Source organism: Rattus norvegicus, chromosome 8 (assembly GCF_036323735.1).
Source record: "Rattus norvegicus strain BN/NHsdMcwi chromosome 8, GRCr8, whole genome shotgun sequence".
NCBI classification, from domain to species: Eukaryota; Metazoa; Chordata; class Mammalia; order Rodentia; family Muridae; genus Rattus; species Rattus norvegicus.
Window position 1 is genome coordinate 80123593 of NC_086026.1, and position 15274 is coordinate 80138866.

The 15274-nt window shown below is 41.3% G+C and overlaps 1 protein-coding gene across 11 annotated transcripts in view; it reads left to right on the forward strand.

Moving 5' to 3' along the window:
- Sltm (SAFB-like, transcription modulator) overlaps nt 1-15274 on the forward strand; it is a 46114-nt gene that overhangs the window by 27038 nt on the left and 3802 nt on the right. For 2 of the 11 annotated variants that reach the window (XM_056984525.2, XM_056984529.2), the window contains 13 exons: nt 915-1383; nt 2009-2058; nt 4002-4120; nt 6017-6166; nt 7006-7109; nt 7188-7387; nt 7817-7902; nt 8365-8528; nt 11169-11349; nt 11986-12110; nt 13263-13430; nt 13984-14298; nt 14390-14534. In XM_056984525.2, coding sequence (XP_056840505.1) covers nt 915-1383; nt 2009-2058; nt 4002-4120; nt 6017-6166; nt 7006-7109; nt 7188-7387; nt 7817-7902; nt 8365-8528; nt 11169-11349; nt 11986-12110; nt 13263-13430; nt 13984-14298; nt 14390-14534 — 2276 coding nt within the window. Of the gene's footprint in view, nt 1-914; nt 1384-2008; nt 2059-4001; nt 4121-6016; nt 6167-7005; nt 7110-7187; nt 7388-7816; nt 7903-8364; nt 8529-11168; nt 11350-11985; nt 12111-12737; nt 13218-13262; nt 13431-13983; nt 14299-14389; nt 14535-15274 lie in introns of those variants that run through there. The other 9 variants (XM_056984526.2, XM_063266421.1, XM_056984527.2 and 6 more) reach the window with 6 other exon arrangements.

Here is a 15274-nt window from a genome sequence, read left to right on the forward strand (position 1 = left end):
CACTAGTCCTAAGAATGGTGAACGACCAGAAAACTGGCTTTTGTTTGCTACTTAGAGAAACTTTCATATGATTTTCTGACATATGTAGTGTCTTGGGAAACTATCTTATCCAATACAATCACAGGACAACAGTAGCAATATGAGGTCACTATGAGGTTGAGTTCTTGGACAGAAGTCACATTATCCTAATTGGACTAGAAAGGACATGGAACAAGGCTCCTCAGCCAGGCAGAATTAATCAAAGCCTAGAAGCAACGATGGAATAAAGCGACTGACTGCAAATCTCACATACCTGACGTCTTCTTTCTATGGGAATGCAAGTAACCTTTGCAAACAGTCATTGCAGACCACCTGGGCAGGATGCAGACAGCAAGCAGCCACTTTCCTAGATGCACGGCAGAGCTTCTTCGGAGTCGACCGTAGCAGTTTTGCATTTGATCTGGACTACCCAGGGATTGAAGAGTGAAAAAGATGGGCCTTGGGAATACTCTGAAGACCAATGTCCTCAGATTGTGACCTTCCAGGAAGTCACCAAGGAGCTCCCAAGGTCACAAGGATTAAATCCCAAGATGAGCTGAACATTGAAAACAAATGTACACATCTCCCACTCTACCACGGAGGAAAACAATTCAGATACCATCAACTTCTAAGCAGAAGTGAAGATCTGACTCTTGAGGATGGATCCATTCTCTCACTGTTGTTGTTTTGATGTTTGTATGTAGAGATCATTTGCCCCTGAAGAATAAGTGATCTTAGGTAAAGGATTGTGTATGTTAGTTAATCCCTGTGTTCCCCTAACCCTCCATCAGTGCTAATGACTGGCTTTATATTTTCTAGGTCCTTTTCTAGCTTATGAATGTGAAATTGTTTAAACTTCTTGTTTTGCCATATTTATTCCTGTTAAATCCTCTTAGATATAGCAGGTTCTGGTGATGGCACACAAGAAGTATCTAAACCTCTTCCTTCAGAAGGGAGCCTAGCTGAGGCTGATCACACAGCTCATGAAGAGATGGAAGCTAATGCGACTGGGAAAGAAGCTGAGGATGACAACATCTCGGTCACAATCCAGGCTGAAGATGCCATCACTCTGGATTTTGATGGTGATGACCTCCTAGAAACAGGTAAAAATGTGAAAATTACAGATTCTGAAGCAAGTAAGCCAAAAGACGGGCAGGACGCCATTGCACAGAGCCCGGAGAAGGAAGCCAAGGGTTATGAGACGAATCCGAACCATAAAGACGGTAAGAAGGAAGACTCCGTGAAGGCTGATCCTGTCGAGAAGGAAGCCAGAGAAAGTTCTAAGAAAGCAGAATCTGGAGACAAAGAAAAGGATACTTTGAAGAAAGGGCCCTCGTCTACAGGGGCCTCTGGTCAAGCAAAGAGGTTTGTTTTTCTATGTCAGTTCTTTACGATACTGAAATTCCAGCATTCAATAAGATCGCGCTACATTAAGGGGGTGGCTTCAAGACCATGTACAATAATTAGTGTCTTATGATCCTGCCTAGAGTATTTTTGACCGTCATAAGTTATTTTTTAAAAAATTCAAGATCTTCATAATATGCAGTGTGTCCTGAGTGCATTGTCGAATTGTCAGCATATATTTGGTTTTTATTTTTTATTTATTTTTGTTTGTTTTCTTTTTTTTTTTTTTGTTTTTTTTTTCAAATTGACAATTTTTGTGTTTTATTTTTAAAAACCCTTGTGATGGTGGTTAATGAGCAACTGTCAGTCCTAAGAACACAAAGTGAAGTCAAGCCCCAGCCCTGAAATCTGGAGAAGATGGCCATATAACCACTGAATAGGATTGCCAGAAAACCTAGATCTTCAGGCATCTTGGGCAAAATCAGTACAAGAATCCTAAGGGAGCCTTTCAAGTAGCCTACTGTAGACCTTTGGAGTTGTCCATGTGTATGAGTAGAACCCGTTTTGCAATGTTGTCAATATCAAGTTGTTTGGGTTTTGTTTTGTTTTTTGTTTTCAATTGTCTTCTGGTGATTTGCCTCTTTAGCTCTTCAAAGGAATCTAAAGACAGCAAGACATCATCTAAAGATGACAAAGGTAACAATATTTTTTCTATTTATTTCATGATAACTTCACACACTTGTCTTTGTTCCCTTTGACATTTAGTTTTTAGAACTCCGTTGAGGAGATAAAAAGTTCAATAACCTCTAACTGGTGGCATTAAAACAATTGCAGCAAGCCTGTATGAACATGAGAGATGGTACAGGTGTTGTTAGTTACAGTGAGTTTGAAACATCAGACATGACCACATCTCTTTCCTCTTATTGTGAATATGCTTGTGTATATTTATGGACTCCTCTACTAACATTCAATAGTACTTAATTCTTTAAATTAGGATATACTTCTGTACATAGGAAGTATACAGTATTTAAATGTTTCAGAGATCCCTTCCGAATTTGACTTGTGTTGGTGGTTGTCTTATATAGAAAAATAATTTTATGTTCAATTCCTGTAAGATCTGAGGAACAATTTTTAAAAGTTCTATAGAATTGTACATGGTACTTGCTACACAAGAGTCTTTAAACAGCGCATGATGTCCCTTGAGCATCCCCCGTTCTTCTGGAGGGAGCAGATCTTACTGCTGCTTGTCACGTGCAGCTAGCCGGTTATCTTGTGCCCATGAGCAGTATGACTTCATGTTGTACCTCTTCTGTGATGGCTTTAAGACCATTTGTTTTCTAAAAAAGCATCCTAAAAGAACATGCTTTTCACCTATGTCCTACCAGATCCCCAGCTCTCTCTCCTGAACGTCAGAAGGAGGATTTCATGCCTTGCTGTGGTTGTGTTTCATTGATGTGTGTCAGAGTTAGAAATTACTACTGACTCGACTCAGTAACTATAATTGCAATGTCCTTGTCCTTTATAGTCAGAGTTCATGGATAAGATGCAAAGGTTTATCCTTTAAATTGAGAAACTTTAGTTAAGTGGTACCTTCTTTCCTGTTATCTAAAACTTTTTCCTATAATTAGGTAAGTACTCAGGCCCAAGTATTCCTAGTTACTGTAGATAAACAAACCTCTAAGTTACATGTCATAAAGTAAACCATTCTGATGACTGTCCTCAAGAATAGGAAAACATTAACTGTTGGTATTTCAGGATTTGAGCCAAAAGCTGTGTTGGCATTTATTTTATGTGACTTTATTTAAAGCCCTCAAATGTTTACTCTTCTTTTTGCACATGTGATAGCGTGGCATTTTAGAAAGCAGTGCTGGCACTAACTTGTACATACTTCATATGTGTGAAGCCATGTCTGTGTGGGACAGTTCAGAAAAGCTGTGATCATGTCCCTATCTTGTTATTTTTGAGGTCTCTATTCTTTCTGTAATGATTATTTTAGGAGGTTGTTTCTTATTTAGGTCTAGTGTAATTAAACTGCCTATGATTCCCACGAAGGTGGCCAGGTGTGGCACAGGCACTGCATGCAGCACCTGTAAGGCAGAGGCAGGCAGATCTGAGGTCAAGGCCTAGCCTAGTCTACAGAGTGAGTTCCTGGAGACCCAGGGCTACACAGGGAAATTCTTTCTCAAATAACTAGAACAAGCATACAAGCAAAAACCCCAAACCAAAAGAGAAAAGGGAAATGAAGGTGAATTATTAAAATGTTTGTTCTCTTTCCCATTTCTGAGCCTTTAGTGTCCCTGACAGATATCCAGCACTGGAGCAGCCTGCTCATTACCCCAGGGCAGCTTCCAGCATCTCAGTTCAGTGCAGTGCTTTGAGGACAGGTTGTTAACATTTGTTACAAAACAACAAAAAATAAGAAATTTTACCCACTTTGTGTTAAAATTCATGTAGCAGGAAATGTACAAATATTCATTCTCACTGTTCTCTTTGACTTTCATAATGGAAAGTTTGTAAGATTTCGTGTATTGTAATGTTACACTATCAAAATTTAAATGAGAAAAGATTTCATAATGGAAGCCTGTGAGCCTTGTAAGCAACTGCAGGCACTTAAGCCTCTGGTGTTAAATCTGTCCTAGGGAGCACAGGCAGTGCTGGTGGTGGCAGTGGAAGCTCGACTAAGAATATCTGGGTCAGTGGGCTGTCTTCTAATACCAAAGCTGCTGATCTGAAGAACCTCTTTGGCAAATATGGAAAGGTACGTTCTTTTTACTTTTAAATATTCAAAATAGTTACACAGATATATTCTATATATCATACTTTCTTAAATTTTTAGATTGATTTACCTTCTTTCTTTTCTGTTTAAAAGATTTTATTTTATGTGAGTACACTGTAGCTGTCTTCAGACACACCAGAAGAGGGTGTCAGATCTCATTACAGATGGTTGTGAGCCACCATGTGGTTGCTGGGATTTGAACTCAAGGACCTCTGGAAGAGCAGTCAGTGCTCTTAACCTCTGAGCCATCTCTCCAGCCCCAATTTACCTTATTTCATGTGTATGAATGTTTTGTTTGCATGATTTCTTTGTACCAGGTGTGTGCCTGGTCAGAAGAGGTCCTTGAAACTGGAGTTCTGGACAGCCGTGAGCTGCCATGTGGGTGCTGGGAATTGGACCTGAGTCCTCTGCAAGAATGAATAGCAAGTGTTTACAGCAGCTGAGCCATCTCTCTAGGCCTATCGTCTTTATATTTTTGTACCTCTGAGCCTTGGGAGTCTTTGAGTTCCAAGTGCATATTCTACTCATTTGAGCTAAGAACTGAGTTTTATTTATCAGGATGGGAACAATCTGGCAGATGCTGAGACTATTCGATCATCCTGAAAATAAATATAAGAGGCTGGAATTAGGTAGTAGAATAGATAAACTGCCGAGGAAGCAAATATTCTTGTGGAGGTTCTCAGCCACTAGTGAGGAAAATGTAAAACTGTGTTTTATTGATGATCATGGGATTGACTGCCATTCTCAATGTTTTCTATCTGACATCCTTAAGAACCTGCTTTACTTAGATGACTTTCTAATTAAAGATGTAAAAGCCTCTAAATGATCGATGGTTTTGAAGTGTTAATGCTCTGTGTGTGTGCTTGCGCACAACTCCCTAACAGTAAAGAGAACAACTACAGGACACTCAGTCAATAGATAGTGCTGTGCTACCAGTGCCTGCTTTTCAGTGCAGTCCCTTTTCTTTCTGTTGAAAAGCATGGACTTAAGTCTTCATCCTCCGTGGTTACATCATAGTGTCTACCTTGCTCTACTTACTTTGTCTTACTTTGTATGCATATGGTAGGCCTTAATCAAATTAATAACCAGTGTTGGTTATCAGAATGATAGTCCCATAATCAACTCTGGCATGTGTTGTGTTGTTTCAGTTATGTGCTTTGAGAGAACGCAAAGCCGTGCTTTATTTAGTGCTGGCACTTATCAGAATAGAAACTGTGAGAGTATCATATATATGATGCCAAGACTGTGAACTCAGGTTTTAAAGGCTTTTCTTAAAACTCAGATGACGCCTACAGCTTCCATCAACCCACCACAAACCCTGCCTAAAGTCCCTCTGCCTCCTCTTCCAGTGTCTTTGTTCCCTCTTCAGTCCTGTTTCCTCTCACTCCCACGTTGTCCTGCTCGGAACTGTCAGTTTGATGCTGGTCACCTTACAATGTTTGCCATATTCTTGGTATATTTTAAGTCTGCCTTTTTTTCTTTTTTCTTTATTCATTTTTTGAAATTTAAAGTGACTCAAAGGAAAGAGCAAAGGCTTCTTTAAAGTGTCTGCAGACACATCTGTCTGTACATTGTCCGTAAGAGATGTAGGGTGTGCCCAGTATGAGGACACTGGTCCAAATCCAGTTTCTTCTTGTTTGTCATTTTTGCACTATTTACTCTATTGATGTAGTTTGTTTGGGTTGTATATTTGGGTAGAGGTAATATGTACTTAAAATATTCAAAGGAATTACTTATCAGGGTAGATTTTGGTCACAAAAGTACGAGAGGATAGAATTACACCCACAGTGTATCTGTGCCGTCCCTTACCTTCATGGTCTTAGTGCTTGAGTCTCATCTGTTAGGAATTACAGTTCTGAGTATAATCTAATTTTACAGGTTTTGAGTGCAAAGGTAGTTACAAATGCTCGAAGTCCTGGGGCAAAATGCTATGGCATTGTAACCATGTCTTCAAGCACAGAAGTGTCCAGATGCATTGCCCATCTCCATCGCACAGAGCTACACGGACAACTGATTTCTGTGGAGAAAGTAAGTGTGACTAGTTTTTCATAAAAAGGGAAAGTAACTAGAGACCTAATCTGAAATAAAACTGTTTGAGTCTCATCAGTAGTCAAATTTTTGATTTTGGTGCATTTGAGAGTTTTTGGTTAAGATGCTCAGCAGGGAGAGTGGATGCAGATACCTTTATTCTAAACCAGCAGGGACAGGGATGCAGGTATCTGAAGCCTAAGGTGTGGGACAATCCTGTCAAGTATTTCAGATAAGAATAATCAACTTGTCTCAATCTAAAAATGTCTCTCATGAATGATAGACAGTGCATGGCTATAATTTCAGAGCTTGGGAGGAAGAAACAGAAAAATCATGAGTTTAAAACTACTATGAGCCCTTGGTCCCAAGGGAGACCTGATGACCCAGCATAGGGGGATACTGGAGCAGTGGGGGAGCGCTCTCATACAGGCAAAGGGGAGGGGGAGGGCAGATGTGGGATGGGGGGTTGGTGGAGGGGTAACTGGGAATTGGGATATCATTTGAGATATAAATAAATGGAATAATTAATAAATAAACATTAAAATTAAAAAAAAAAAACAAACCCCAAGACTACTATGAGCTACAAAGTGAGATCCAAACTTGCCCGGAACTGTCCTCAAACTTAAAAATCATCCTGTGTCCGCCTCACAAGTGGTAGGATTACAGTCATTTGTGACTGTGCCCAGCTCAAATCCATTTATATAATGTAACTCTAAAGCTTACAAATTTTTTTTGGGGGGGGGAAAGGAAAGGATTTATTCAGCTTACATTTCCACATTGCTGTTCATCACCAATGAAGCTTACAAATTTTAAGAACATTTATTTATTTTTGCTTTCAGGTCAAAGGTGATCCTTGTAAGAAAGAAATGAAGAAAGAAAATGATGAAAAGAGCAGCTCGAGAAGTGCTGGCGATAAAAAGAGTGCCAGTGACAGGAGTGCCAAGTAAGGGCGGGTTGATAGCTGTTTAGCCACGTCTGGCTTTTCATAGACAGATGACTTCTTGGTACATAGCAAAAGTAGTTATTCTGGTTTTTTTGTCTTGAATGATATGGTCAGGACACAAGCATCTATTAAAAAAGAAGAGAAAAGGTCATCTGAGAAATCGGAGAAAAAAGAAAGCAAAGATATTAAGAAAGTAGAGAAGGAGGAGAAAAACGACGATGGTCCAAGTGGGCAGACTTCAGAGACAGTGAAAAAGAGCGAAGAGAAGAAACGGATAAGTACGTCATGTACCCTTCTTCCCTCAGCTCCTCTTGGCTGTGCCCTTCGTGTTCGTAGTTCAGAGGCATAGCTCTCAAGGTTGTTAGGTCCAGAAGTAGAAAGGGATTTATAGACCAACTTTCCCTTCTACTACAAGGTCATATTCTTATAAGTAATGTCCCTGGCTGTATCTGTAAGTCTTAATTGACTTGGGTTTGGGCTGGAGGCCCCCCTCTCCCAAATGAGCAGTGGCCATTGATTTTCGATATCTTACTGAATTAGGATCTTTTGGTATTATTGAAAGTATTTAACAGATTATTGTAATGTGTTTGCATTTAAGTTAGACTTTTTTTATGTCAGGTGAAAATTCAGTTTTATTCAATATGCTCCTTTTCAACAATATTTTGTAGCCATTTGTTTATCTAAAGTATTGCTTTTTTTTTTTTTAGGTTCAAAGAGTCCAGGACATATGGTGATACTAAACCAAACCAAGGGAGATCACTGTAGGCCATCAAGAAGGGGCAGATATGAGAAAGTAAGTCTTCAAGACGAAGCTGTCTGCTTGTTTGACCTTTATTTCCAAAAGATAAGCTGTTGTCACCAAAGGAAAACATTGTTTAAGACGTCTTTAAAAGGCTGTATTACTAGTTAATTGGACTTCAGAAGATGTTTTATTGATTTATTTTGTATTTATGTGTGTGAGTTTGCATGAGCTTCTGTGCACTTTGTGCTTGCAGGGTCCCCTACCCTTAACCCCCCCCACGCCAGAAAGTAGTAAATCTCCTGGAACGGACTCAGAGGCAGTTGTGAGCTGCTGTGTGGTGTTGGGAACCAAACCCGAGTCTTCTGCAAGTGCAAAGGCTGAAAAGCACGGAAACCTTTGAGCCAATGCTACTCCCCTCATTTGAACTTTTAAAATGACCAGGGAACCTAAAGTATGGAACTGCACATGATTTTAATTATTTTCTAGTCTTATGTTTTGTTTCTTCTTCTGTAGGGTCATGGAAGAAGCAAAGAAAAGGAGAGGGCCAGCCTAGATAAAAAAAGAGACAAAGACTACAGAAGGAAGGAGATCTTGCCTTTTGAAAAGATGAAGGAACAAAGATTGAGAGAACATTTAGTTCGTTTTGAAAGACTGAGACAAGCAGTGGAATTCAGAAGGTAGGAGGAACATGTTTGATATGTCCTTAACATGTGTCTTTAGCTATAACCCAGCCTGCTAGGGACTGTATCCCCTAGAAGCCTGATTGTCAGTTGAAGGCAGTGCAGGCATGACCTGATGATTTAAGTGCATAGCATTCCACCATTTGCAAAATCCTTTTTGGTTTGTTGTCTCCAGCTCAGTTCTGTAAAGTTAATTAAGCCCGATGTTTCTATTAAAACCAGAGGCCCGGGGAGGCTGACTGACTCTGCCAAGCAGTGAGCTGATGAGTGGTGGAGTCAGGACTCAGGCCCAAGTCTTACTTCAGGTCCAGTGCTCTTTCCTCTGTTTCAAAATGCTGCCATAAAAACTAGGTCTTACAGGAGGGGAGAATTTCCAGGTAGTGTCAGAGTAAGCTACAGAGTTGAACTGTTGTCACAAAGCTGAGGAATCCTTCAAGGTTCTTTGCATTAGTTTCTAAGTGAAGGCTAGTTGCTCTGAGCTTTAGCGCAGTTCCTACCCTATCCACATTAAAACACACCAGAACCCAAAAGCAGATGCCTCCATTTTTAGTGGCAATATCAACAAACCCACCGGATTTTCAGGTCACAGCCACATACCTGTGTTTGGATGCCACATGACATATTGAGAACATGTCTCCTAGTCTGCTTTTAATCTGTTAAACCTATCTAGCACAGAGTTCACTCACAGAGTTTCATCTTTGTAGTCTCAGATGTTAGGAACTTTAAAAGCTGCAACTTAGGAATAAGGCCATTGCCTATGGCTAAAGAAATGATTCCTCACAAAACACACCTTCATCAACCCTAGGTCCAAGCTTCTACTCATGAGTGACTGACTGGTCAGGGAAGAACAAGGAAAGAGATGCTAGGGAAGTGACTTTCAGATTTCTTTAAAATCCTCTGTGTTGCTCAACCTTTTGCTCCTGAGCTCAAGGCGTCCTTCTGCTCAGTCTCCTGCGGATCTGTAACCACGGGCACGCACTAGTCCATCTAGTTAGATGTTCAGTGTGCCTTCTTCACTCTCCTGGGAAAAATGTATATTTATCTGCTCATAATTCAATGTAACAATTTAGCAGTAATGTAAAAAAGAAATAAGCGATTTGTAACGTGTGTGTGTGTATACACATATACATGTACATGTATATGTAGATGTATTCCAGATATAAATGTTTAGATGTGTAGAAGATACATTGAACTAGTCAGATATTTGTATCTTATTAGACTCACCAAGAATGTGAAAGCTGCAGATATAGATGGATTTTTTTGTGTCGAATTGGTGAATCAGGTATCAATAGAAGTGTTCTAGGGGAAAGGAAGGAATTTAAAGATGATTTCTGAAATGGTAACACATCTTGGGTAAAGCCCTCAACAAAATATAATCCCTTCCCTTTAAAAAAAAAAAGTAAATTTTGAGTTGTGTTATTTGAAAAATTTAATATATGAACGTGTGCTAAAGCAAACATGCCTACCATTCATGAAAAATACAGTTAAATTTAGACCATGCTTTAAAGGCATTTGTTGTTTCTCAAGGGCGCAGCTGTCCACCGTGGCATAGGAAAGGGTTTAAAAGTATTAGGTAGGGGTTGGGGATTTAGCTCAGTGGTAGAGCGCTTGCCTAGCAAGCGCAAGGCCCTGGGTTCGGTCCTCAGCTCCGAGAAAAAGAAAAAAAAAAGTATTAGGTAATCTTTGCTTTGTAGGTTATGTTCTTTGGTCTGTAAACTGCACTGGCAGTTCATGCCATCAAGTGTCGTAGAATTCTTGGTCTCCACCCACTGAATGGTAGTAACAACCTACTGAGTTTCAGTTAAAATGCCATACCAGTTTTTAAGGGAACAGCACTGACCCATTGAGAATACTGAATTGCTACAAGCAAATATACAAGTGTGCAAAAAATATAAAAGCTGCTTACCTGAGGGTCAGTAAGTAAAGAAGCACTGAACAAGGTCCGCTATGTGTGCACTGAATAGCCTTTGACTAGAAAGCATGGTCCCTGTAACTGTGTATTGCAGTGGCCTTTAAGCACACATTCTGTTATATGCCATTTCTTAGAATTGTTTGTGATTATAATTCCAAGCTATCAGAATAAAGTATATACATTATTTCAGGAGTTAAGGATATATGGTAGATTTTAGAATTTTTCTATGGAAAATAATTGATAAAAGTTGTAGTTTTGAGCCAGTTATGATGGTACACACCTAATCTCAGTACTTGGAGGCAGAGGCAAGAGGTTTGCCACAAGTTCCAGGCCAGTCTAAGTAGTGAGTTTGAGACCAAACAGAGCTACATAGTGTGACCTGTCACAAAAAAAAGAAGAAAAATTGTAGTTTTATAAATTTATATACATTTTTAAAATGTCAATTATTGGGTTTTTATTATGGTGGTATTTTCATTTAACCAAATCATCTAATAGGCAAATAGTGTATAAAATTTAGCTGCCTAGTGGACAGTCCTATAAATAAGTGATAATACTGAAATATGTTTAAAGTTTTATTTTGCGTTCTTTCCAATTACATTAAAACTATTAAGATTAATGTTGAATTTTAAAATTGCCAATCACGAGGAAAAATTCAAATTCAAAGCTATTATTTTTCACACAGTGCTAGCATAATTTAAGTATTTCTAAATACTGATTTTTGTTAGACGAAAAGAGATTGCAGAAAGAGAGCGTCGAGAGCGTGAACGCATTAGAATAATTCGTGAACGGGAAGAACGGGAACGCTTACAGAGAGAGAGAGAGCGCCTAGAAATTGAAAGGCAAAAACTAGAGAGAGAGAGAATGGAACGCGAACGCTTGGAAAGGGAACGCATTCGTATTGAACAGGTGCAGTCAGAAAATCTTTTCATCTTGACAACTCGCCTTTGCAAACCCTGTAATTTTTTGCCCTCAAGTTTGCTTTACTTACTGTAAAGCTCCTGTAGATCAGAGTGAGCACTGAAGTGTCCCTGACGATGACGAATTAGGCACAAGTGAGAAGTGTGTTGGATTGTGACTTCCTTGTTGATTACAGTACCCTGTAGCTCTGCAGTGTAATGGCAGCCTAAGAGTATGAGCATAGGACTGAGTCCAGAGTAGCTGTAACCCAGCACTGTCACCACCCCAGACTTAGAAAATAACAAGGGCTTCCTTACCCAAGGCTGGAAGGAAATACTGCCTCTCTGCACAGTTGCCACCCGGGGCTTAAGAAAACCCACTTTACTCATTCCTTTTAGGTGCTTTTGTTTAAGTCAATGTATTAAATGAACTCTGACCTTCCCCCAGATGCTCACCAGTTTCTGCCCCTCGACCCTGTTATTTTACTGTCACCCACCAGTAGCTGTAGTCTAGGTGATTAAAATCTAATGTATTCGTCCCAGGTATGTGCTCTACCTGGTGCTTCTCTGTGATGGTTTCTCAACCCAGATGTACACTTACCTTCTGTCTTTACTTTGTGTTTGGTTCATTCCTGTGTGTCTGAAGGAACGGCGTAGGGAAGCTGAACGGATTGCTCGAGAGAGAGAGGAACTCAGAAGGCAACAGCAGCAGCTTCGCTATGAACAGGAAAAAAGGAATTCTTTGAAACGCCCACGTGATGTAGACCATAGGTAGTTGCTTCCTTTCTTCCTTAGTGGTTTGCCTTGCTATCTTGTTGTTAGTGAGCTAGGGTTCGAGAATTCGAATGCCAGTGCTCCCAGCTCTGGAATAAAAGACCCTGGCCAAGGTGGAAGGGAAGGGAGCCAGTGCACCAGCAGGCAGGGCGTCTGCTCTCTCTTAGCCTCTTCTAGCACCATAGGGTCGCTTATGAAAACTGGAGGCACACAGACATAATAGGGGTTGATAGAGTTTTCCAGGTCAGGCCTTTGAAAACTTACCAAGGCAGAGAGTAAACTAACGAAGTTGTGGATTGCTGCGTTTATATTCATGCTTCCTAGTAGAGTTTAAAATATAAGTGTTTTACATCATTTTCTTAATACAAGTTGTGAGCACTCTAGGTTTTTGGTTTTTGTTTTGCTTTAATGGAGAAATGAGTGGGATGAATGCGTTGTGCTCTGGTCTTCTCCAGCTTCTGCGAGGTCACAGTCACAGAAGCTCAGGGTGTAGCTCAGGGTTGGGGTGCGTCTCTTGCACGAGCAGGTCCTGAGCCCCCATCTGCACTTTAAGGAGAGAAGGGAGTAACTGAAAACTGCTGGTTAGAATTGGTTATGACAGGAGTTCCTCCTTTTCATTTGAAGACGTAAGAAGAAGTTCAGGCGAGAGAGACGACCCAGTGGGCAGAGTGACTGCTGAGCAAGCCTGAGATCGGAGCTTATCTCCTCAGCACCCATGGAACAAGACGGGTGCAGAGGTGTGCGCCTGTAATCCAGCTCTGGAGAGGCAGACAGGCGACACCCTGGAGCTCTCTGGACAACTCGTCTAGTTCTTTCAGTGAGCTCCAGGTTCGTTGAGAGATCCTGTCTTAAAAAGTAAGGTGGAGGCAACATCCACATTAACCTGTGTCTCCACATGCACAGTTGTATGCAATCAGACAAGCATGTATACGTGTGCACACACAAAAAGCAGGCAGTTTTTCAATACCTTTCTCCTCGTATTTATGACTCAGGATTTAGCAGTTTGTTCGGTCTCTGCTCCTCACTGTTGTAGCTTGAGTTTAGTAGCCTTTATGTCCACAGTTCCAACGCAGTATCTATGAGTCCAAGTGAATGCTGTTCGTTTATTACCAAATAATTTATATAAATGAGCAACAATTTCTCTTCAAGGCGAGATGATCCTTACTGGAGCGAGAATAAAAAGTTATCTCTAGATACAGATGCACGATTCGGCCACGGGTCTGACTATCGTCAACAGAGCAGGTTCCTTGACTTCAGCCATCGAGAGCGGGCCAGGTTTCCTGACACTACGTCTGTGCAGTCATCATCCTTTGAAAGGTCGGTGGACACTGCCGCACTTACATTTGAGACAGGAGCCTTGCTGGTCACAGCTCCGGTTCTCTGTAAGATCTTCGTGAAGTGCTGAGTCCACAGTGTGTTCAGCACAAGCCATAGGTCTAGTTTTGGTTCTCACTGGCGGGAGAGTGCTGGTCTCTTCATTCCTTCAACTGGACAGAGGCCTTGGGAGGGATGGGCTGAAGTCAGGAGTTGAGACCAGCCAAGGCTACACAGCCATTTGAGACTCTGCTCCATAAAAACCCATAAAATGTGTGAATGGAGAATGCTAATTTTGGATGTGCAATGGCCGTAACAGTAAAACATGGAGGCTGGTTGTGACTCCACTGATATATTTCCTCCTGGAAAACAAACCAACCTTTGAGTTAGACATAGCTCGATAGAAAAGAAAATCATTTCAGTAGTGAGAGCTTTTCTGGCAGGCAGCTTTGCCATGATTTCCTTTAAAAGGTTTCATGATTATAGGTTATGCAGATCAAGTTGAGAGTACCGCAGGTAAACACTCTTAGGACCGGTATCTGTTTTCCTTCAATAGACGGGAACGGTTTGTTGGTCAGAGCGAAGGGAAAAAACCGAGACCAGCCACCCGAAGAGAAGAGCCGAGTTTTGAAAGGTACCCTAAGAACTTCAGTGACTCCCGAAGAAACGAGCCCCCACCACCACGAAATGAACTCAGAGAAACGGACAGGCGAGAGGTGCGAGGGGAGCGAGACGAGAGAAGAACAGTAATTCTCCATGACAGGCCTGAGGTCGCTCACCCCAGACACCCTCGAGAAACTGTGCCCAATCCTTCTAGACCAACCTCCTGGAAAAGTGAAGCGAATATGTCCACAGAGAAACGGGAGTCAAGGTAGTTCTTAATAATCTCTTTGTGGCATACTGTGCTTTTGAGTTTTTAAGAATTATAAAGTGAGGTTTTGATTCGTGTGCTCTGTTAACAGAGTTGAAAGGCCAGAACGGTCTGGGAGAGAAGTCTCAGGGCACACTGTGAGGGGAGCACCCCCTGGGAATCGGAGTAGTGCCTCAGGCTATGGAAACCGAGAGGGAGACCGAGGAGTCATCTCTGACAGAGGAAGTGGAGCTCAGGTAAAGTTGCTGGAAGCTTCCTGTTGATGCTTACATTTTCTCTCTTTTTAAAAATTAAATTTCTATTTATGGGTGTTTTGCCTGCCTATATCTGTGTACTATTTTTATGCCCTGTGCCTATGGGATTCAGGTCTCCTGGAACTAGAGTTCCAGACTGGATGTTAGAGCTGGGGATTGAGCTGGGTCCTTGAGAAGAGCAGCTGCTGCTCTTACTGCTGAATTACATCAGCCTGGAGAGTTGCCTTTGAGAGTTGTCTTGATGTTTTCAAGACAGGGTTTCTTTGTTGTAGCCCTGGCTGTTCTGGAACTGGCTCTGTAGACCAGGATGACCTCAAACTCACAGAGATCCGCCTGCCTCTGCCTCCCGAGTGCTGGGATTAAAGGCCTGCGCCACTACTGCCTAGTGGGAATACATTTTGATGTTATAAGTTCTATGCCAGACAGAATTTGGCGTTGTGTTTATTTTGTACACTTAAACACACACCAAGTTTAATTAAATCATCTTTGGCATGTGTTGGCATGTGTTGGCATGGGCATGCAAGCATGTTTGGTGTCCTCGATTGCTTCTCACTTTATTTTTTGAGTCAGGGTCTCTTGCTGAAGCTGGAGCTTCAATTCTGGCTGCTCACGCTAGCTAGCCTGTTCGAGGGACTTTCCCCAGTGGCAGCCGCCACTCTTACCCAGTTTCTCCCTCTCTCTCTCTCTCTCCCCTCTCTGTCTCTTTGTTGTTGCTTGAGACA